The sequence below is a fragment of the Tupaia chinensis genome, unplaced genomic scaffold, assembly GCF_000334495.1.
Source record: "Tupaia chinensis unplaced genomic scaffold, TupChi_1.0 Scaffold000147_1, whole genome shotgun sequence".
NCBI lineage: Eukaryota > Metazoa > Chordata > Mammalia > Scandentia > Tupaiidae > Tupaia > Tupaia belangeri.
This window is the reverse complement of record NW_006159617.1, coordinates 10064183-10088176: the sequence shown is the minus strand read 5'-3', so window position 1 is coordinate 10088176 and position 23994 is coordinate 10064183. Positions and strand designations below refer to the sequence as shown.

Here is a 23994-nt window from a genome sequence, read left to right as displayed (position 1 = left end):
AATAGGAAAAACCCTTCCAAAAAAAAAAAAAAAAAAGTTTAGGTACTTCGGGGCCAGACAGTGGTGCAGTGGAAGTGCAGCTGGACCCACATGGGAGAGGCCCAGGTTCACATTCAAGGCCTCCCTGGCCATGCAGGGTAAACATGTGCACGCCTGTGATCTGGGCTGTAGAGGCTGGGGGTGGATTGCAGTGTGAAGACCCCGTTGTGGTGCCTGTCTTTCTGTTGCTCTCTCAAAATAAAAGAATGAATACACTTTCATAAAAGCCCAAACACTTCAGCGCAGTGTGCACTGTGACTCAGGATTCGAGTTCGTCGTTGTCCGACCAGGAGGCCTTGCTGAGCAGCATCTGTGCTACCCCCAGCACTGGCCATGCTGATGTAGTTCACTTCATGATTCGTGCATGGCCGAATCCACAAAAGATACTTGCCCAGATCCCACATGAGTTGCTGAGAGGTGCCAGAGTGCAGTGGTTAATGTCACTCAGTACAGTCAGTCTGTCTGGGTTCGATGCCCAGCTCCGTCCCTGCCCAGCCATGTGGCTCTGGCTCTGACCCAACCTCTTTTCCATGAAAGGGGTCCTCGTTCGGCCGCTGCAGATTGTTGTGTGGGGTCAATAAAACAGTCAGTGCAGAACCTCTGGACTGCCTGGTACACAGTGAGCACTCAGTGAGTGTCATGATTATCATGACGATTCCCATTACACTGATTCCCTCATTTCAAGGCTCACAATAAAACAATTACCATACTCGTCTCTCCTCCACCCTCACTCCTTGCCCAGATGAAACTACAATGATAGGAGTTTATTTTATGTGTCAGAATGACTCAAAGGCTGGATTAAATTAGTGTAGTTGATGGTCTGGGAATATAATTAAAATATCTTTTATAGGGACATTGAGCTTTAGAAAGTAAGTACCTCTAAGAGCACGAGGCCCTGACTGAGGGTGGCCAGGGTGCTCATTGACAGGTCTGTTACAGCGTGGTACCTGTCGTGTGAACAGCTGCCGGTTTCCATTGTATCCATCCATGTGGCGGCTGCTAATGGGGCTTAATGAGTCTCCATTACCGCTGTCCAGACTGTACTGTTTTTGAATTAGAAGAAACAGTGCGCTGAGCAGAGAGGCTCTAATTAAGTGTCCTTGGAAGAGAATACACATGTATGTTATGCCCTTCCCACATTGTCCTTGCCAGTTCTAATTTTGCAGGTTCCAGAAGGTCAGGAAGCCTTTATTAAGCCTCCATTTAGTTATCGAAGTTGAATTCTAGTGGAAGGAAGAAAGAGAGGGTTCTACCCACAGAGAATATGACAAAAAAAGAAAATACTGTCTTCTTTGTTCTTTAATTCCTATTCACAAAGATCCCAGAACGAAGAGGTAGAGGATCTTTCATCCCTATGACTTGAGATGTGTTCTAGAGACTGGGCATCTAGTGCTACCTTGGAAGTACTTGCTACAGGTGCCTGTTAACTGTTCTGGGAGAATCTCTGCTTCTCCCTCTTTCAGATGAGTCTGGGGATCCTTTTCATTTCTGCAGGTGGTCACGACAGCCATGACTCTAATCATTTCTTTCCCTCTTTTGCTGTTTTTTACTTTAATCCCATTTATTCAAGATTTTCATCATTCAGAAATTGCAGCTAGATCCCCTCTTTCCCAAATGAAAAAACAAAACAGGGAAGGAAGAGAAAGAGAAAACAATGTCATAAGACAGAACTCCCTGTGAAAATTTTGTCCTTTTAAAATTTACTCTTCTATTTTCAGTTAAAATTATATAATGTTGTATTCTTTATCTCTCTTATACAGCAAAAATACTTTCTCCAAATAATTACGTATTCTGTATAAATATACTTAAACTTTCATTTCTTTTGGTACAAAATGTTTGTACCAAATTTTAAAACATGTAATGCAAAACATGACAGACATCTACAACCCTTCTCGCACCAGAAATAGCCAAAGAAACTGTCCATAATATGACTTTTTAAAACATGGTTGCTGAAACTGGAGTGAAAAGCTCGGGGAGGCGGGACGATATCCTCCAAAATGAAGGTGAAAATGTTGAGCCGGAACCCGGACAACTATGTCCGTGAAACCAAGTTGGACTTAAAAAGAGTTCCAAGAAACTATGATCCTACCTTAAATCCTTTTGAGGTCCCTCGAGGATATGTAAGAGTTTTAAATGCTACCAAACTGGAGCGGGTGTTTGCAAAACCATCCCTTGCTTCCCTGGATGGTCACCGAGATGGAGTCAACTGCTTGGCAAAGCATCCAAAGAGCCTGTCTGCTGTCCTCTCTGGTGCATGTGATGGAGAGGTTAGAATTCAGAACTTGACGAAACGAAAATGTATGCGTACAATTCAAGCACATGAAGGGTTTATGAGAGGAATACGTACTCGCTTTTGTGGAACTTCTTTTTTTACAGTTGGGGATGACAAAACTGTGAAGCAGTGGAAAATGGCTGAACCAGGCTATGGAGAAGAGGAAGAGTCCTTGCATACTATATTAGGAAAGACAGTGTATACTGGAATCGATCATCACTGGAAAGAAGCTGTTTTTGCCACATGTGGGCAGCAAGTAGACATTTGGGATGGATAAAAAACAATCCAATATGTTCAATGACCTCGGAATTTGACAGTGTAAGTCATGCTAAATTTAACCCAATTGAGACGTTTCTCTTGGGAAGTTGTGCTTCTGACCGGAATATAGTACTGTGTGATAGGCAATCTACTCTGAAAAAGGTTATCTTAGATATGAGAACAAATACAATCTGTTGGAACCCTGTGGAAGCTTTCATTTTTATTGCAGCAAATGAAGATGACAACTTACATACTTTTGATATGCGTGCACTGGACACACCCTTAATGGTCCATATGGATCAGGTATCTGCAGTACTTGATGTGGCTTACTCTCCCACTGGAAAAGAGTTTGTGTCAGCTAGTTTTGATAAATCTATTCGTGTCTTTCCTTTGGACAAAAGTTGAAGCAGTGAAGTCTATCACACAAAGTGACCGCAGCATGTAATCTGTGTAAAATGACTTCTGACAGCCAAGTATATTCTGTGTGGACCAGATGACATGAACATTCGTCTGTGGAAAGCTAATGCTTCTGAAAAATTGGGTGTGCTTACATCACGGGAAAAAGCAGCCAAGGGTTATAACCAGAAGCTGAAGGAGAAATGTCCACATCATCCTCAAAAGAATGTATTGCTGGTCACCGACATCTACCAACATTGATCTACAGTCAGATTCAGGAACAGCGCATCATGAAGAGAAGCTCGTCGATGAAAGGAACTGAATCGTCATAAACATAGCAAGCCTGGGTCTGGGCCAATTGTGTCAGAGAAGAAGCACATAGTGGCAGTTGTGAAATAATATTAGGTATTCCTGGCTTTGGTTTAATAGCACAAATAAATAAATAAATAAATAATAAGTAAATAAATAAATAAAGAGTGCTTAGAAATCTGTTTTGTAATGTCATAAATACCTGTGTGCTTTAGCAAAATGAAATGACAGCCTTTTTATATATGTTGTATTCCAATATTATATTCTTACCACCTTGGAGTTGTTTAACTTTGCTAGGTGAAACAAATGTTGCAATGTAGATAAATGCATTATGTTCTTAATTTTCATCTCCAATTACCTAGTGGGGTTGACTATTTTACCATGTTCTCTTCCTTTTTGTATATGATAACAATTGCGTTGTTACTCATTACTATTCATTTGCATGAAAATCACTCAAATACTTACCTATCCCTCTGAATAATCTACTCATGTCCTTTGGAGTTTTTGTTTTTTTTTTCTTCAACAAATGTACAACCTTTTGGTTTTTCTTAAGAGCTATGAATGCGTCATCATTTTTGTTAGACTAGTAATTATTCAATTTTTTTGCTTTAAAATTTTACATTCTATTTTTGTGTACAAGCTTATTTTTTTAAAAAACTGTACTCAAATATGATGTACTTTGTAATTTTTTCTGTCGATTGTTAAACTTAGTTATCTATATTAGTTTCTTAGGGCTATGGTAGGAAAATACCAAAAGTGGGTCTTACAACAACAGACTTTATTGCTTCCTACTTGTGGAAGCTATTGGGTCATCTGGACAGTCATGACGCATTTTTACATAGAAAAACATGAAGAAAAGGCGTCATGACTTTTCTGACAACCCAGTAGGAGCATGAGATCAAGGTGTTGGCAGGGCCATGTGTTCGCTGATGGCTCTAGATAAAAGTGCTCCCTTGCCACTTTCAGCTTTTGATATTTGCCGACGGTTCTTGACATTCTTTGAGTTGATGCAATGCTGCAGCCTTGAGACCCTTCTCCCTGTGTGCCTTCACGTCGTCTTCATTCACCTTGACTTCCTTTTGTGCCTGTCTTTTACATTTTCTTTCTAAAAAGGACACCAGTCATGTTGGAGTAGGGTCCAGCCTAAGGATCTCTTAATTTGATTACCTCTGTAAAGACCCTGCTTCCCAGTGTGGACACATTCTGGGTACGATGTTAAGACTTCAGCACGTGTTTTTGTGAAGGGAGGACTGAGCAAAACTCATCCCCAGACAGAAGTTACAGAGGTGTGTGTAGATAAATACTAACACCTTCTCCCTCTATGTAAGTGACTTGTTACGTTTAATTCAGCGTACTTGCAATTTGCTTTGGTGCTTGTATTACTAAAGATGTGTCTCTTTCATCTGACGCAATGGCTGGATAGCAAAATCTTTGGTCACAGTATTCAAAAATGGGTGTTGTTTGAAACTGGAGTAGCCTATTCAAACTGTAGAGTTGGAATTTGTTGGTGTTTTGGTTTGTTTATTTTCTTTTTAAGATTTTTTTTTCTTCAGTATGTATAGTGTTTGATCGTGATTTTGTTTCTTCTTCAGGGTTTTCTTTCCCATCAAAATAGTAGGATGTGTGCCAATAGGTTTTCTAGTGTTTGCCATGTAAATGAATGAGAGTATCAATGAATAAAAATGAGATAATTGATTAGATGAATGAAGGGATAACTAACAGGAAGCTGGAAATGTGCTCTAAAATATTAGGAATAAAGGTTACAGATGTAGACTATAATGGGGTCATAGTGGTATTATAGACGTGGGTGAGATCACCTGAGATGAGAGTTTCAGTTGAGGAGAGAAGGAAGCAAATGATGGATTTAACTTTGGGAAGTGGCCAGGACCAAGGAGCCTCTGAGGGATGGACATAGGATAGGAACAGAGCAGGCATATTCTACAGGCTTAATGCTTATTGGTTTTCCCCTCCCTTTCATCATTAGGGTTACAGAGATGTACTTCCAAATGAAAGAAATAAATGAAAAAGTGTCTTTTATAAAGGACTCCTTACTGTCGTTGGACAGCCAGGTGGGACACCTGCAGGACCTTTCTGCTCTGACCGTGGATACACTGAAGGTGCTTTCTGCTGTTGACACCTTGCAAGAGGATGAGGCTCTCCTCTCCAAAAGAAAGCGTTCTACTTACAGAACACTTCCCCACAGCTGGAGCAACGTCATCTGTGCAGAAGTCGTAGGCGGCACGGAGACCTCCGAGCAGAAGTATCAGTATTACAGCATGCCGGCTTCTTTCCTCCGGAGCCTGGCCAGAGGCCGGCGTCCCTCAACAGTGCAGAGGGGGGCTCTTCTTGAGCTTTCAGACTCTCGGACAGAGGCTTCAAATGTAAGAGATGACCAGGAAGAACAAGAAACAGAACATATGGTTGATTCTGGGGTGCCCTGTGACAGGGAAGCACACTCAAAGTCCAGCCAGTTTCTTTTGGTCCCCTCTTATCCAAAGCAAGTTCCTCTTTCTGCAGAAACTATCTTGCCTCTGTCTAGACCATCTGTGGAAGTAGGCACCGATGTGCTGGCAGCCGAACGGGTCACCCCGAGTGAGATCCCTGTCCCTCTCACTTGGCAGATCCCACTTGTCTCAGAGCAGGCACCCGCGGCTGAACCCAAGGAGTGGTGCGAGCCAGTGGCTCAGGGACCAGACAAGCAAGACCAGGTGGAGCACGTTCTGCTCACTTCCTCACGTTCTTCCGCACCCACGATGGGGACCTCCTTTCCTTCCCAAGTCAAGAACATGCAAACTGGAGGTGGATATGTGAACTGGGCGTTTTCAGAAGGTGATGAAACTGGTGTGTTTAGCATCAAGAAAAAGTGGCAAACCTGCTCGCCTTCTCTTTGTAACAGTGACTCCACAAAGCAGGAACCGTGCCAGGTGCAGATCCGGGGCAGATCTCTATCTGACAGCTCAACAAAATCGACCCAGAGTAGTGACTGCTCAGAGGTGGGACCATGGCTTCCACCACACACATCCTCTTGGATCAATCCTCTCCGCCAAGACAGACCCTTCATTAGGAGTCACAGTTTTAAATTCCACAAGGAGGAGAGATTGATGAAGACTCATCACATTAAAAGTAAGGAGCAAACGCAAAACAATAAAAAACCAGTACTAAGTCCTCCACATTGTTACCGTGTTTTAAAACATCTATGACTCTTGACTCTTGAAGACTGCATTCAAATTTTCTCATTCCTTTTCACAAAATAATCCCCCCCCCTTCATATTGTCTTCAATTTTCTCATGTAAAGCATTTTCCTTACAGATCTTTCAAAACCCTCAGAGATAAGACAGTTGGCATGGATCAAAGCAAAAATGCTGACCAAGGATGGGAGATTGTCCAAGAAAAAGAAGAAAACACAAGAACTACAGGTGCCGGTGAGTATGCTGTATTCTGTCTTTCAGGTTTGGGGCACCTGAAGTAGTGGTCTGTCTTAGCATGGCTTCTCTTCAGTGTAAAGTGCCATGTACCTGAAGTAGCGTCGTGCTGGAAGCAGGGCAGCTGTAAGACATGGGAGTGAACGCCATTTATTTATTTGCTTTTGTAAAGGATGTCTACGTTGTCTTCAGTTCTGGGCTCCTCCAAAAAAGCTGTTATGAATATTTGTGTACAAAACATTTTGTGAATATGTTTTAGTTTCTTTTTGACAAATTCTTAGGAGTGATATGTTAGAAGCATACGGTAAGTATTTGTTTAATTTTTGAAGAAACTTCTAAACTACTTTCCAAAGTGATTGCAACAATTTCCTTGCCCACCAGTAGATTAGAAGCATTTCAACTGTTCCACATCCTCTTCAATTCTCAGTATGCTCAGTCTTTTAAAATTTATCCTTATTAGTGGGTGTGTAGAGGCTGCTCATGGTGATTTTGTTTGTATTTCCACAGTGACTTGTACCTTAGGCATCTTTTCATGGGTTTGCTTGCAATCTGTCTATCTTGGTTTTATGTCTATTCAAATCTCATGCTCATTTAATTTTTTTTAATAGATATTTTTTCCATCCGGTGCATGTGCCTGCAGGAGAGAGAGAGAGAAAGGGAGAGGAAGAAATCATCCCATAGGGGGAAGGCCACACTGCATTCCCTTCTCTTCCATTGTCCTTTCGGATTTTAAACATGCTCTCACACATGCCTGGCATGTTTTTCAGTCTGCTGGGTCTGGGACTCAAACAACTGAGTCAGCCATTACCACCACACAACCTACTGACCCCCTTTGCTTATTTCTTAACATTAGATGATTGTCCTATTGTTAACTTGTGAGAATTTGTGATTTTTTATGTATTCTAGATAACAAGTCCTTTGTTGGATAGACACTTTTGCCAGTGTTTTCTCTCAGTTGATTTGATAGTTTGCCTTTTGATTTTCATAAATATCCTTTGAAGCACATACATTTTTTAACTTGATGAAGTCAAATGCTTGACCTTTACTTTTATAGTCTATGTTTTTCCTATTATGTTTAAAAATTTTTTGCTTAACCCGAAATAATTAAAATTTTCTCTTAAGTTTTCTTGTAGGAGTTTTATCATTTTAGTTTTTAGGAATAGAATCCATATTGAGATAATTGTTATATGTGATGATAGGTAAAAATTTTAATGTTTTTAAAACAAAAACTTTATTCAGATCATTTAAAAAACATTGATAAATTTCAGTTGTGGGGACCAGAAGTTAGCGTAATGGCTATGTCTCTGGACTCCCATGTAGTCGACCGCGGTTGGTGTCCCGGACCCGGTGGCTTAAAACTCACGCCGGGCACATGTGCGTACATGCCCAAGATCCCGAGAGGAGAATGGAGGAGAAGGGATTGCGGCGTGGCCATCCCCCTTGGGGGGTGATTTCTCTCTTTCTATCTCTCTGTCTCTCTCTGTCTGTCTGACGAGTGCATGTGCCCTATAGCAAAAAAAAAAAAAAAATTAAAAAAATTTCAGTTGCGATGCTACAATTTTGGAAAAGATTATAAATATTTTGCACATTTGTCAGACAAAGAGCCAAAGAGGCAGATCAATTAACAAATGCACACTATTGGGAAATATTTTAGACAGTACAAAAAACAGATTTTGATTTGTTTTTCTCTTGTAAACAAAAGTTTATCATTTATCTTTTACTGCCTCACACCTACCACTCACCACCCACACTCTACCAATTATTTTCTCCCCTTACTGTCACTAGCATCCACACCAATCCTCTCCACCATCACATCTTCAGGTCTCTGGACCTCTGCTATAAAGTACAGACACTCAATACAAGTTTAGAGGGAGTATACAATGTGTATCTTTTAAAGTCTGGCTCACTTCACCCAACATTAAATCTATATTCATCCCATCTGAGTCGAAAGATAGGATCTCATTGTTTCTTATAGCTGTGTAAAATTCCATAACATATATATATGCCACAAGTCGGTCACCAGTTTTTGGACACTTAAGTGGTTCTGTGTTTTAGCAATTATAAATAATGCTGTAAAAAACATGAATGTGCAGATGCCTTCCCCATGAAATGTTTTCTTATCCTTTGGGTAGATATCAAGAAGTAGAATTTCTGGGTTGAATAGAAGTTTTATTTATAGATTTTTGAGAAATCTCTGTATTGTTTTCCAGAGAGGCTGGACTAATTTACATTCACACCAACAGTGTAAGAGAGTTCCCTTTTCTTCACAGCCTTGCCCACACTTACTGTTCTTTTTCTTTTTTTAATCCTAGCAAGTTTAATGAGTGTTAAATGATATCTCATTGTAGTTTTAATTTGCATTTACTGATATAATATCCATAAATATTCTCTTACTATCCTTTTATTATCTATGGAATCTGTAGTGACATCATTCCTACTGCCATTCCTATTATTTAAATTTTTTTTATTTAGTTATTGCTTCTATGAGAAAGAATTGGAAGAAAGAGAGAGACAGAGACAGACAGAAAGTGAGGGAAAGATAGCATCCCTGATAAAGTCCTGCAGCACAGTCCACCCCCAGTCAGCCAGCCCAAACCACAGTCACAGACCTGACCAGCATATTCAAGGAGGTCTCCAGAGGGGAACTGGCAACTTCCCGTGTTCTGCCTCAGAGTGTTGCACTTTACCACTGCTCCTTTTTCCACCCCTCATTCCTAGCATTTCAATTTGTGCTTTTTCTCTCTCTTTAATGATCAGTCTGGCTACCCGATTGTTTTATTGATTTTCTCAAAGAACCAGCACTTGTTTTTATAGATTTTTCTCTAATTTCTGTTTCAATGACCTCTGCTCTGATCATTATTATTTCTTTTGTTCTACTTACTTTGGGTTTAATTTGCACTTATCTTTCCAGTTTGATAAAGTAGAAGCTTTGGTTATTGATTTGGGGCTTTCTTCTTTTCTCATGTAGGCATTTAGTGTGATAAAGTTTCCTATAGTTCTGAAATAGCGATTCTGCAAAAAATTCACCTTTCAGGTTTTAATGCCCTGCTTTGTTCTTCTATTTTACACTTATTTTTCCAAATTATAGTCTGGTTGCATTTTTAAAAAATACCTCAGTCTTTTTTTATTCAGAGCGAGGAGCCAAAGTGAAGAGATAAGTACTGAGACAATTATGTAAAACCACCTTTGAGGGAATACATTTAGCTTGATAAAGAAAGCTATTCTTTCAGAGAAAATGCCATGAGTTGCTGGAGTCCCATGAAATATGCACTTAATTAAATTTATTTTGGGAACAGTTCAAATGGCCAGAATTCAACCAGAAATTGGAACTGAGCTCAAGTACTCAAGCTTGCATTTGTTTATTGCTTTGTAGTTTTACAATTTATCCCATTTGTTCTGTCCTTGGGAAATATATAGGGTAGCTATATTATAGGCAACCTGTAATTTTAGTGAAGAGAATGCAGTAACTCAAAGACATTAGTGATTTGTCCAAGTTCACATAGCTTCTCAGTGATAGAGCTGGAACTCAGGTTCTTTGGATCCAAACCTTATTTTTATTTATTTCTTTCTTTATTTGCTCTATCCTAGTGCTTCTCCAAACAAGGTCTCCTATCAACAGCATAAGTGTCACCTGGGAACTTATTTGAGGCTCACATTCTTCCTCCCCTTCAGAGAACTTGGAGGTGCGACCCAGTAGTCTGTGGTTTAGACATCTTCCCAGCCCTGTGTGATTCTGCTGCACACTCAAATTTGAGAACTCTTCCACACCTTGGTTCTTAGTCATGACAGAAAAGGGAGGTCACATGGATACTGTGCCCTGCCAGCCAGAGTGGTGGGATTGTCAAAGCTTCCCAGGTGATTCTAACATGCAGCCAGGGCTACCCACTGATCTTCACCACGGTGCTACTGTGAATGTGACTCAAAGCATTTCTGGATTCATGTCATTGTGTTCCAACAAGTGTCTTTCTCTCCAGGTCATAACTATCAATGCCTCCTATCGAAGTGACCAGTTGAATTCAGAGCCAAGAGAAAATAACATCTTGAAAGAAGAGAAGGGTAGCAGTAACTGGTTCGTGGAGTCCAATTTTAGTCAGATAAGTATGTAACAGTCTGAAGTCTTGGATCCAAGAAATTCTGGTAGAGCACTCCCAGGGCATGATCTTTAGATCACCAGTGGTCTTTGCTGTTCTTTCCAGTGGGGATGAGGGAAAGCGGAGGTGGCAACGCTCTCAGAAAAATAACTCTTTTCTGTTCTTAGTTAAGGTAAAAAACATCATCCTTTTAAATGAATAGTCATTAGGAACTAGAAAATAAAAACGAAGCCTGGAAAGTCACTTATATTAGAAGCTGGTGACTTAATTCAAAGTGTTTTCCCCAGAGAGTGTTCATTTAGTCTTGTTTCTGAAGACAGAGTTTGTCTAATTTATATTTCTTAAGTTTCATGTGACATTGTTATGGACCAAGTGCAGAATTCGGTGGGTCGAGTTGTGGCTAGCAACTTACTGCTGTGCACATAGCGTGTTCACCCCTTGGGCAAGTGTCCCGTAAGCTGAGTATGCTGCTTGTGTAGGAGGGAGACAGAGGCAGGCATGAATGTGAGATAACCCTGGGCAGCTAAGATGAGGCAGATCATGACAGAAGGAGAGAATGATCTCTGCTCTTTGAACTTCTTGCATTAGATAAGAGCCCTTTAACAGCTTTTAAACAGAAAGGATTATGTAGTTAAGGAGTCATAAAGATTTAAAATTATTTAAAATATCATACTTAAGGTAAAACAGACATTATACTGAAATGTATACTGTCATGCTTCTTGAAAATCCTGCTTGCTCTTGTGGTCTGTGATTCTCAAGGGGTGATTTTGCTTTCAACTCTGCAGACATTTGTCAGTGTCCGGAGACATTTTTGGTTGTCACAACTAAGAGAGTTAGTGCTCTTGGCACTGAGTAACTAGAGGCCAGGATGCTGCTAATATCTTATAATTCATGGGGCAGCCTTCTATGACAAAAAGTTCTCCAGCCAAAATATCAATGCTGAATGAGGTACCCTGATTTATGTTAAAGAAAAATACTCAACTGTCTGATAAATCACTGACAATCAACTGCACTCTAAACTTAAAGAGACATTAGAAATGAAGTTATTCAGAATCCCCCTTGTCGTTTATAGATACTGTTCCAGAGCTTAATTGTTTTGCCTTAAATCATACAGTGCTCTGGGGCACATAAATTTCAGTAAACCAGATCCCACTTACAGACCTGATTCTAAAGCCAATCATAAATACATTTATCTTATTTATAAATGCCATGAGTCTTTATTATGTAACATTTATAGTTTACCAATTTACCCTATGCGTTCCATCCTGGGAAGTACGTAGGGCAGCCATCTTATTGGCTACATGTATTTCAGTGATGGGGCTCAGAGACATGAAGGGATTTGCACATGGCTTCTCACTGGCAGAGACAGAATCCCAACACAAGTTCTTTGGATGCAAGCAGGTAGTGATCCATAGTATTATGTATTACGTTTATTTATAAATATGTGTAGGTATCACCCTGGTTAGGTATATATTATATATCATTCTCACTTAAATTACATAGCTCTTTACAATGAATTTCAAACAGGGCGAGATGCGTGTTGCAGGAGGGTTCTGGGCAAGAATATCATTAATTGAGACGATCAATTACAGGCAAGGCTAGGGAAATAGACTGACCCAAGTCTAGCTAATCAGAGTGTGTAAGAGGCCCAGTGTCTTTCTTGAACCACATTTAAGTAATTTTAAGAATTACTTGGAAAGGGCCAACCAGATGCCCTAGAGGTTAAGTGGCTAAATCGTACATGGTCCACACTGTAGTTTGAGTTCCCAACCCAGTGGAAAACACACCCGGCATGTGTGTATGCCCATAATCCTGAGAAGAGAATAAAATGAAGGAGAGGTCATCTTCTCTGGGAGGGGTAATTCCTCACTTTTTCTTTCTCTCTCTCTCTGTCTCTCCCTCTCTCTCTCTGGTGAGTGAACATAACCTAGGGCAAATTAAAAACAAAAATGAATTACTTGAAAAAAACTGAACAAATGACAATTTGAAGGTCGGTCTGTTTAAACACAAAATATAAAGTTCTCAGAAAGTTAACTATGAAAAGAAAAAGTATATATTTAACTTTTCTTATATTTAATATTATACTATACTAGCATTACAAACATATCATAATTTTGTGATATTCTAATATTATAATAGATATAATGTATGAAGTTTTATGATTTTTCAACAGGTTTTTTTTTTTTTTTTTGAGGTTTTTTCTTTTGGGCTTTTTGCTGGAAAGATAGAGACAGAGAGACAGAATGTGAGAAATCATTCCCCAGGGAGGATGGCCACACTCTTATCCTCTATTCTGCTCTTGGGCTTTTGGGAATGCATGCACATGTGCCAGGTGTGAGTTTCAAGCCACTAGATCTAAGACTTGAACCATGCTCAGCCATGTAGGAGTCCAGCGACTAACCATTACCCCATCTACTGATCTTAATAGTTTTTTTTTTACACTTCTTGTGTGCTTCTTTCCTCCAGCACAAAATCATTATGGAAAAAAATAAAACTGTGCCCCCTACATTAGGACTCTTAATAAATACTATTTTCAGAATTAATCCAACCAAGGGACCAGCACTTGGTGTAATGGATATGTTGCTGGACTCCCACGTAGTCGACCATGGTTCAAGTCCCGGACTCGGTGACTTAAACTCACACTGGGCATGTGCACGAGCATGCCCAAGATCCCTAGAGGAGAATGGAGGAGAAGGGATTGAGGTGTGGCCATGCCCCCTGGGGGGTGATTTCTTGCTTTCTGTCTCTCTGTCTGTCTCTGTCTGTCTGGTGAGCACATGCGCCCTATAGCAAAAACTCAAAAAGAAAAAAAAAGAATTAATCCAATCAAGTATTATTAAATGGTTATTATGCACCTGGTTTATACTGTTAGTATATAGATATTAGGCATAAAAGATAATATGATCCTCATCCTTTTTAAGAAAAGGCTAAAATTAGACATGTTTGTTGGCATTGTTTTCTTTTTTCTTTTTAAGATTTTTGACATATGGCACATGGCCCATGCTGGAGAGAGACAGTGAGAGGGAAAGTGAGAAATTCCCCCTTCCCCTGGGGAATGGCCAGCTCCAGTCCCTTCTCATTCTCTTCTTGGGATTTTGGGCATGCATGTGCACACACACCAGCTTGATTTTCAAGCTGCTGGGTCTGGGACTGTCAGCCCTGTGGCAATCCACTTCCCTAACCATTACACCACCTGCTGGTCCCCTTTCTATCTTTTTTGTTGTTTGTACGTAGCCAAATGATATGTTTCATGTGTTGCTGAGGAAGGATTCCTAACAATTTGGAACTAAATTTCACATTTTCACATAGTTTAAACAAGTCATGAGTTATAGGATGCAGGAGGTGAATATAAAAAAATTACTAAAATGATTTTACATAAGGACATAGGTAATTTAATTCTTTATTTGGAGAAATGTAGTTGTTAAAAGTGTAAAAGTAACTATAGAAAGATACAAATAGAATATATAGCTTTCAATAACTTGGAAAATAGAAATGAGGTAACACTTCAAAAATTATATTCACATTTAAATGACTACTTTGTTTCAAGTTTTCTATTTGGGAGCTGTTTTTTTTTTTACATAACACATTTTTATGTGTTTTCTTCTTTTTTATGAGGTCAAAAACCTTATATATGTCATAAAATGAAAACTAAAGAGATTAAACAACATGCTATGCAAGTCAGTGACTACCTCGAGCAGCCTCAAGAGGTAAAAATATATTGGTAGTTGTTTCTTTGTTTAATATTTGTTATTTAAGATGCTTTATTTTATTTATTTTCTTAAGAATTATTTTATTTAACTTTATTTATTTATTTATTGTAATTTGACCAGAGAGGGACAGAGTGAGAGAGAGAAAAAAGCAGGAAAGAAAGCTGTCAGGTCTGGGACTTGAACCATAGTCAGCTGTGTGGGAGTCCAGCGTCCTTAATCACCATGCCACTTGCCGACGCCAAGAAGATTTATTTTATTTTTAATTGACAAATAATAATTATATATATTTATGGTATGCAATGTGATATTTTGATACATGTCTATCTTGTGGAATGATCAAATAAAGTTAATTAGCATATACATCACTGCAAAAATGTATCATTTCTTTGTGGTGAGAACATTTAAAATCTTTTCTTTCCTATTCTGAGATATATATAATACATTATTTTGAATATATAACATATTATTATATAGTCAATGTGCTGTGTAATAGAATACCAGAATGTGTTGGGGCCAGCGGGTGGCGTGGTGGTTAAGGGCACTATACTCCCACATGGCCAACCGTGATCTGAGTTTCAGAACTGGCGGCTTGCTTTCTCATTTTCTTTCTCTCTTTCACTCTCTTTCCTTCTTTCACTCTATCCCTCTCTAATCAAATGAAAAATAAATAGAGTTAAATAAAAATTCTTAAAAAAAGAACGCCAGAATGTGTTCCTCTTATCTAACTGTAGATTTGTACCCATTGACCCAAGTCTTCCCTTTCCAAGGCTACTCAGCCCCCTCCTCTTCAGCCTCTAGTCGCCACCCTTCTACTCTCTACTTACATGAGTTTGAATGTTTTTAGATTCTACATATTAATGAGACCATATAGTATTCATTTCCCTGTGTTTGGCTTATTTTACTTAACATAATGTCTTCTTGGTTCATCCACAAATGATATTTCTTAAAGATTTGAATAGTACTCCATTGTATATCACATTAAAAAATTCATTCATTCATTGGTGAACAGTTCGATCGTTTCTGTAATGTATTGATTTTTTTAGAAAAACACTCTCTTGACTTCATTGGTTTTACCTTTGTGTCTCTTAATTGGCTTCTACTTTTTATCATCATTAAACTTTGTCTTTATTTTGGTTTTGTTTTTTATTTTTTTCTATATGGTGTGTGCACTTACCAGAGAGATAGAGAGAGGAAAGAGACACACAGAGAGAGAGGGGGGAAGTTAGAAATCCCCTCCCAGGAAGGATGGCCATTCAATCCCTTCTCCTCTCTACCCTCCTCTCAGGATTTTAGGTATGTAGGCATACATACCCAGCAAGATTATTAAGCCAGCAGGTTCAGGACTTAAACCTGAAGCTAGCCATGTGGGATCTAATACCTTAACCTCAATATCACCTACACTGGCTTTCAACTTTGTTTTGAATCCATGTTCAGTTGTATCCCTGTTGTTTTTTTCTTTTGTTTTGTTTTAGATTTGTTTATTTATTTATTTATTCATTTTAATTTGACCAGAGAGAGACAGAGAGAGACAGGAAAGTGAGAAAGCAAGCCACCAGGTCCAGGACTTGAACTGTGGTCAGCCATGTGGGAGTGTCCAGCGCCTTAACCTGTGGTCAGCCATGTGGGAGTGTCCATGCCACCTGATGGTCCCCATGCTGTTTTTTTTAATCCTCTCACATTATTCTTTCTATGTAGTTTGCCTGTTCACCCAATAATTTATCCCGAGTATGTTTATATTTGGAAAGAAAGAATTCAGGAATTGTATGAAAGTTGTCAAGAGGAGAAATAAAATATCTGCAATACACTTTTAAGAGGTAAATCTAGAATCAACCTCTAAAGACTGCTGGAAGACAGATTTCAGACGAATCTGAGGAGAAATTTTTAGCCATTGGAGTTTTCTGAGGATGAGATGGTTTATTTCTGAAAGTAGTGAGTTCCTTGCTAGTGTGGTTGGGCAAACATAGTCTGAATAAACCTCTATGTAGCCCCGATGGAGGAGACTCAAACATCGCAGTATAAAGGACCCTCGGTGTTTCTCCAATGCTGAATTCTCTGATTTGCAGTCTGTTTTTCTTACTATCTGTAAATATATGCCTTGCTTTAGTGCCATCTGCCATGTGACCTAGCTAGAGTAACCCAAGAAACCTAGTTTTAGGTTTGATATGAATATTGTTGGTTTAACCTTGAGAACTATGAGCAACACCCATATCAACGTATACTAATAACCTCAGATGTTCTTGTATATATACACTCTGAGAAAGGTTTTGAAAATAAAATGTCAGATTACTTGAGGGGAATTAGAAGGGACCTGTGTACACACCTTGGCTCTACCACATCGTTCATTTCAAAGCTTTGTACATTAGTTAATTATGAGCATCTTCAGGCATATCTCTAAATTTAGTCTAATACCATCCTCATGAGATAATCGATAGCCTATGAGAAAAATAACATTTGTGAAAATGCCTGGAGTAATGCCAGAAGTAGACTAAGTCTCAAAAAAATATTAGTTGAAATAAATAAGAAATATAAGGAGTAAATTCAAGGTAATGTTATTTATATAGTTGTCATCAGAGCTAGCCATTGGAGTGGTGATTAAGGTGGCTGAAACTCACATGACTGACAACATGGTTCAAATTCCTGACACCGGGGCTTGAAAAACATGCCAGGCACCTGTGTGTACATGCTCAAAATCTTGAGAGAAGAGTGGAGGAGAAGGGATCGCATCATGGTCATCCCATCTGGGGAGGGGGTGCTTCCTCACTTTCCCTCTCTTTCTCTCTGTCTCTAGTGAGTGCACACACCCTATAGAAAATTAAGAAAAAAAAATCATTATCACCTGGAATGATAGTCTATTGATGAAAGGATATGATGATGTCATGATGAATATTGTCTGTCAACAGAGACTTTTATTCCATCTTTCATATCTTTGACTAATTTTGTATGCCCTATTTCTTTTTTTAAAGAATTATTTTTTATTTAACTTTATTTATTGATTCATCCATTTTAGTTTAATTGTGGGGGTGGGGGGGGAGAGAGAGAGAGATAGTGAGAAAGCAAGCTGCCAGGTACAGGACTCAGATCAGTCAACCATGTGGGAGTCCAGCGCCCTTAACCACCATGCCATCTGCCATCTGCCGGTCCCATCCAGTCCTATTTCTGTAAAAACTTTTATATTAGTTTTTCTCTTTGGTGTCCCCATAATTTTATCTTGTTTAAGTCTACCAACATATCAACTCACTTTGGTATTATGATAATATATGTATCTTTCCTGCTTGGGTTTAGTAAGTTTATTAAAAGAGAAATATTGAGCTAGAAGAAGGAAAAAGAAATATCTTTCAAGGAGTGTATTTTGTAGACATGTTACTGGAAGCTAGGGCTTGGGACTATGTTGTATGCACATGTAACAACCTTTCCCTTCTGCTCAGGATATGAGTGAAAACTCTTTATGGAATTTCAGGAGCACTGATCTGAAGAGGAACTTGCTGTGAGTATTTCTAAATACTTCTTTTCTAAAATATTTGATGGGAACAGCAGCTGGTGTAATAGCTGCATCCCTGGACTACCACATGGTTGACCAGATTCGAGTCCCTGACCCAGTGGCTTAAACTGACGCCATGTGCATGTGCATGCGTGCCCAAGATCCCGAGAGGAGAATGGAGGAGAAGGGATTACAACATAGCCATCCACCCTGGGGTGGGGGGGGGGATATTTCTTGCTTTCTTTCTCTTTGTCTGTCAGACAGATGCACATGCCCTATAGCAAAAACTGCTCTAAAAAAAAATCAAAAACTTTGGGGGACCAGCAGTTAGCATAATGGTATGTCACTGGACTCCCATGTAGACGACCGCGGTTCACGTCCCGGACCCGGTGGCTTAAAGCTCACACCGGGTGCGTGTGCGTGCGTGCCCAAGATCCCGAGAGGAGAATGGAGGAGAAGGGATTGTGGCATGGCCATCCCCCCTGGGGGGTGATTTCTCACTTTCTGTGTCTCTGTCTCTCTTTGTCTGACTGGCAAGCTCTTGCGCCCTATAGCAAAAGCCTCTCAAAAAAATTATTCAAAAAAAAAAAAGCTTTAGCTTCTATTTCCTTTAATTTGATTAGAAACAAAGGGTTAATTTGGTCAGAAAAGATTTTTAAAAAGTCCATCTGGGACCAGCAGTTAGCGTAATGGCTGTGTCACTGGACTCCCATGTAGTCGACCGCGGTTTGAGTCCCAGACTCGGCGACTTAAACTCATGCTGGGTGCTTGTGCATGTGTGCCCAAGATCCTGAGAGGAGAATGGAGGAGAAAGAATTGCGGCATGGCCATCCTTCTTGGGGGTGATTTCTTGTTTTCTGTTTCTGTGTTTCTAGCGAGTGTACGAGCCCTATAGCAAAAACCTCTCTCAAAAAAAAAAAAAAAAAGTGCATCTAATGATGAGTGTCTGTTTCTTTGTTAGCAAGAATGAGAATAATTTATTCTTGAAGTTTTCCTATTTTTGGCAATAACATCTCACCTGACTGGTTTTTAAGAATGTAATGCAAGATACTCTTACTGCACAGTAAACATTTAACTTTTCAGGCCCTCAGAATCACAAATGGGGTAATGCTTATCATATTGTTTAATATATTGGGTCATCAGAAAAGTCATGATGCGGGACCAGCAGTTAGCGTAATGGCTATGTCGCTGGATTCCCACGTAGTCGACCGCGGTTTGAGTCCCGGACCTGGTGGCTTAAACTCACGCCGGGTGCGTGTGCGTGTGTGCCCAAGATCCCGAGAGGAGAATGGAGGAGAAGGGATTGCGGTGTGGCCATCCCCCCTGGGGGGCGATTTCTCGCTTTTTGTATCTCTGTCTCTCTGTCTGTCTGGCGAGCACACACACCCTATAGCAGAAACCTCCAAAAAAAAGAAAAGTCATGATGCAATTTTGCATAGAAAAAACAGAAAACTATGTCATGACTTTTTCAATGACCCATTAAATAAGATTGTGAATTTGCATTAAAAAAATAGAACTAAGCCTTTATGACTCAAAACCAAAATAAAACAAAACAAAAACTCAGAATGATGATGTTTATTCTTCAGTTTTAAAGATAAATCTCTCTAATATTTTCCTTTCAGTTATGAGGTTGATCTTTTTAAAATTTTGTTTTCTTAAAAACATTTTAATTGTCAAAACAGTAACTCAGGGAAGGATTGAGACAGGGAGGAAAAGGACGATAAGGTGGAGAGAACAAAGATTAGAAAACTCATGTGGCTATAGACTTGAGTATCCTCCTGCAATTTTATTTATGCAAAGAGATAAATTAGAAAACTTATCAAGCAAAGGTTGTTATATTTATTCCTAGTGTTTTCTGGACTTTTCTAGGTATAGCATCAAATTTACTATCCATACAAATATAAGAAAATAGAGTTAAGACTGATGGGGCCATGCAGACAACACAAGCTGGTAAAGAGGCTGTCTCCCATGTCTAAAGGCAAGGCCTGGGCTGGGAAGAAGCTGCGAGACAAGGACGGCAGTTTACTAACCCTCCTTGTGTCGTTGTACTGGCCTGTAGTCGATTTCTCTGCTGTGAGTTTTACTGTTATCATGGTACCCTGCAAGGGTAAATATCACCCCCAACCATTACAATAAAGCCAATTAGTGATCTTTGTAGGAATGTGGTTTCCTAAGATGGCGGGAGGGCAGGAAGTTTGAGACTCCCCCACCTGTCTGTTTTAGCCAAAATTAACATATTTTAATATTAAATTAGTATAAGCCAAATTAGCATTAGTAACATATGTAGATTAAGTTAGTTTAAGGCTAGTTTTATGTAAATAGCCCTTGTTAAAGCTACAGGCCAAAGTTAACTCATGCTAGGCAAAGTCAGCACATTCACCACATAACAGGGATCCAGAGATAAAACAAAAGAACTCACTAATTGACAGACTCAGCAAATAAAATACAGGAACCCATGAGTTTATAAGAAAAAAAAAAGCCTGACTGGCGACAACAGGATGAACAAACCTGAGAGCTCCAGAGAAAGATTAACTATCTTAGCTGCCAGCGCTTATCTAAAGCAACAGGTAGTTTTCAACTACAAAGAGTTTCTCATCTATGTGCTGTTGACTATGAAAGACTGCTAATAAAACATCCTGTGTCGTCTCCTGAGCTACAAGATCATCTTCCTTTCCCATACGGGTAATAGGCCCACCTTCTTTAGTTGTAATATAGATAGTCCATATATTAACTATGTCTTTACTTAACAAGACAAGATTTCTATCTAGGTCTTTTTAATCAGCAATGTTGCCACCCTGGCCTGGGACTAAAGTTATCAAACTGGCCTGGGACTGAGGCTATCAAACATTCTGCAAGACCCCTCTTCAAAAGACCCTTCCCAGTAATCAAGATCTAAGAAGAAGATACAACAGACAAATGGATTTCCTCATCCTAAAAACTGCGATTGATTTCTACCTAATCTGACAAGACAAACAGCATGTTTTATAATTATTGTTTCCATGCTTTGTATACCCTGTTCCTTAGAGTAGATTTTTTATTACCCCCTCACCCTCCTTACTTCCTAAACATCCCTCAATAAATACGCATGTCTTCATAGCCACGGGGCTGCGGTCTGGAGTTTTTTTTTGCTCTGACTGCAACCAGCTAAAAACATGCTAAAAAGTATTGATGTTTTAGTCTAATTCTGCTCACCTGCGCTGCCTCCGACGAGTCAACCCACCCCCGCCGAAGCTGGATCCCGGCATAAGACCATCTATTCTAGAGAAGGACCAGTTGATACCAAGCAGATAGAAGGTGACTTTCAGTTTGCAGTTAACAGAGAGCTAACTGGCCTTCCTCTGGAGCTCCCATCATGGCCTCTGTGCAAGCCTGCCTCCAGACTTAAAGGGCACATGGCTTTCTTTTCTCCCAGAAGTTCAGTAGTTTGTGCTCATGCAGAGTAGTGGGTTATTGCAGCATGAAATTAAACAATGATCGTAATTGTACTTTCTTCCTTAAGGACTGTAAATACTGGAGATACTCTTTGAATGCATTTATTCAGACTTGCCCATGGCCACTTGTGCACTTGAGCAGGGCAAGTAACAATTTAAAGAGAGCTAATTTCAGCCCGTGAACATTTAGGGGCCATGTGGGCTAATGAAACTGATTTGTAGGCTTGTCCAGGGACATTCACAGACTCATTTGTAGGCATCTGCTTTGCATAGTTCATGAGCTCTGTAATTGATCCAGAACAACAAAAACACAGTTAAATCTTATATATGTTATGTTATTACATAGCTAATTAAAAACAACAACAAAGACCAAAAAAAAAACCCAACTACTGCTCTTTAATTAGCTGAGGGCATACACAGTAAATGACTTCCATGTATATCTGTTGTTTATTTTTATATATTTTCTTATTTCAATTTCTTTTATACATTCAATCACATATGTTACTTAGCTTGCAAAGTGAATATTCCAACATGTATACATTTCTCAACAGTCCAGTTGAGAATACTATATACACTATCTTTAATAGATAATATCCATTTCTTTGTCCTATAAATGCCTTGCCTCTCTATTTTCTCCTTAATTTTTTTTGAGAGGTTTTTTGCTATAGGGCACATGCACTTGCCAGAAAGTCAGAGAGAGACAGAGAGACAGAAAGCAAGAAATCACCCCCCTGGGAGCAATGGCCATACCACAATCCCTTCTCCTCCATTCTCCTCTAGGGATCTTGGGCATGCAGGCACACGTGCCCAGCTTGAGTTTAAGCCACCAGGTCTGGGATTTGAACCGCAGTCAACTACATGGGAGTCCAGTGACATAGCCATTACACCAACTACTGGTCCCAATTTTCTCCTTAATTGTTAAAGATAGGGATCAGATGGGACTGATATGTACTCTGTGCTGTTGCTCTTTCACATATTTTTCCCTTCCTTTGATTGTTGAAACATTTAAAGCAAGATTGTCTTAACAACTTCATGTTTTCGAACAGGTTGAGAAGTTCAAATGGAGTTGACAGTAAGTTTTATGTGTAAATGTTTTATTTTTATTTTTTCCTCTTATCAGAGGTGAGTTCATTGTCCTGCTGAGATTTTTATAGTTCTTGAAATTGTATGTGTGATTTTTTGCCTACTATGGAAAGTAGAAAGTTCAGTAAAAAAAAGTAGAAACTTTGGGTCAACAGGTGGCATGGTGGCCAAGGTGATGGATTCCCAAAACGTGATCTGCACCTCAGACCCAGAGGCTTGAAAATCATGCCAGGTGTGTGTGTGTGTGTGTGTGTGTGTGTGTGTGTGTGCGCGCGCGTGCCCCAGATCCTGAGTGAATGGAGGAGAAGGGATTGCAATGGCCCTTCACCCTGGAGGGTGATTTCTCACTTTCCTCCTCTCTCTGTCTCTCTCTGGCGAGCTCATGTACCCTATGGCTAAAACCTTAAAAAATGAGAAAGTTCAATGTCTTTATCTAAATAAATCAGGACCACTGATGTCTCATTTAAAATTTTCTATGTTACCTGTTTTATTTTTGTTGTTGTCCATTTGTTTGTTTGAAGTTTATGTATTTCTTCTATGAGTGAGATAGACACATATGCCTGATGTGTTCAGGAAAGTCTCCGTATTTGAACTAGGAGCCTTCTCATATGAGATTGCCTCACGAGGGTCACATTTTACTGCTGAGCCCCTGACTGGACCCAAGAACCTGTTTTTGACTATGATGTTCTGGTGTATTCTGTGATTGAAATTTAACCATGAGTTCATTTGACTCTTAAACAGCTCTTACCATTTTATATGTTAACTGTCAGTTTTTCACATATTGCTCAGTAAGAATCATTCACAAGAGTGTGTGTGGATGTCTTTTCCTTTATGGTTTTTGTCCCAAATGGAGCTGGGGCTGTTATGTAGCTGGGGACTTCATGTTTTAATTACTGCTTATTTGTTTTGTTTTGTTTTGTTTTTTTAGCCTAGACTAGTGTCTGATACATGGTAGGTGTTCATAAATGTGGTTGAATTGATATGAACAAAGTCTCGCAGCTTTGTAAATGGGGATGTCAGGATTGAGGCCCAGCTTTGTCAAACTCAGATGTGCATTATTACCTTTAAGTATTTCCCTGTTTCTCAATGAAGGTCTTACCTTCCTGGTGGAATTATATGTTCCATAAGCCTTTGAATATACCTCTGTTATATTACTTAGCAAACTGTATTGTGATTATAGTTGCATGGCTTTCTCTCCAAGTGTATATTTTGACTTTTCTCTAGGGTGAGAACCACCTCTTATTCACATATCATATCTAACTTGGCCCATTGTAAGAGATGCATACTTTTACTTTTTTGATTGCTGAATGAGTTCCAAAATGAAGAGTCTTTTCTGCTGACCTCACTTGTTACAAAGCACCCCCAATGGAAGCGATGCTTGTTCCTTTATTCAGCAATAAGAAGCCAGAGGGATCTGTGAAATTGGGCTCATTATGCTGCTTACTCGACTAGGTATAAGGCAGTTGCCACCATGAGACTAAAGTTCTCAACTTTAATTTTGATTT

The 23994-nt window shown here is 39.4% G+C and overlaps 1 protein-coding gene and 1 pseudogene across 1 annotated transcript in view; both read left to right on the top strand.

Annotated features, from left to right (window-relative positions):
- LOC102491536 (transient receptor potential cation channel subfamily M member 6) overlaps nucleotides 1–23994 on the top strand; it is a gene marked incomplete at its 5' end in the record, with an annotated part of 118350 nt that overhangs the window by 81739 nt on the left and 12617 nt on the right. The window contains 6 exons of the mRNA XM_006145515.2: nucleotides 5259–6397; nucleotides 6584–6696; nucleotides 10671–10794; nucleotides 14403–14494; nucleotides 17923–17981; nucleotides 22453–22478. Of these exons, the coding sequence (XP_006145577.1) occupies nucleotides 5259–6397; nucleotides 6584–6696; nucleotides 10671–10794; nucleotides 14403–14494; nucleotides 17923–17981; nucleotides 22453–22478 (1553 nt within the window). The remainder of the gene's footprint in view (nucleotides 1–5258; nucleotides 6398–6583; nucleotides 6697–10670; nucleotides 10795–14402; nucleotides 14495–17922; nucleotides 17982–22452; nucleotides 22479–23994) is intronic.
- On the top strand, nucleotides 2037–3364 carry LOC102476429 (DDB1- and CUL4-associated factor 13 pseudogene; annotated as a pseudogene).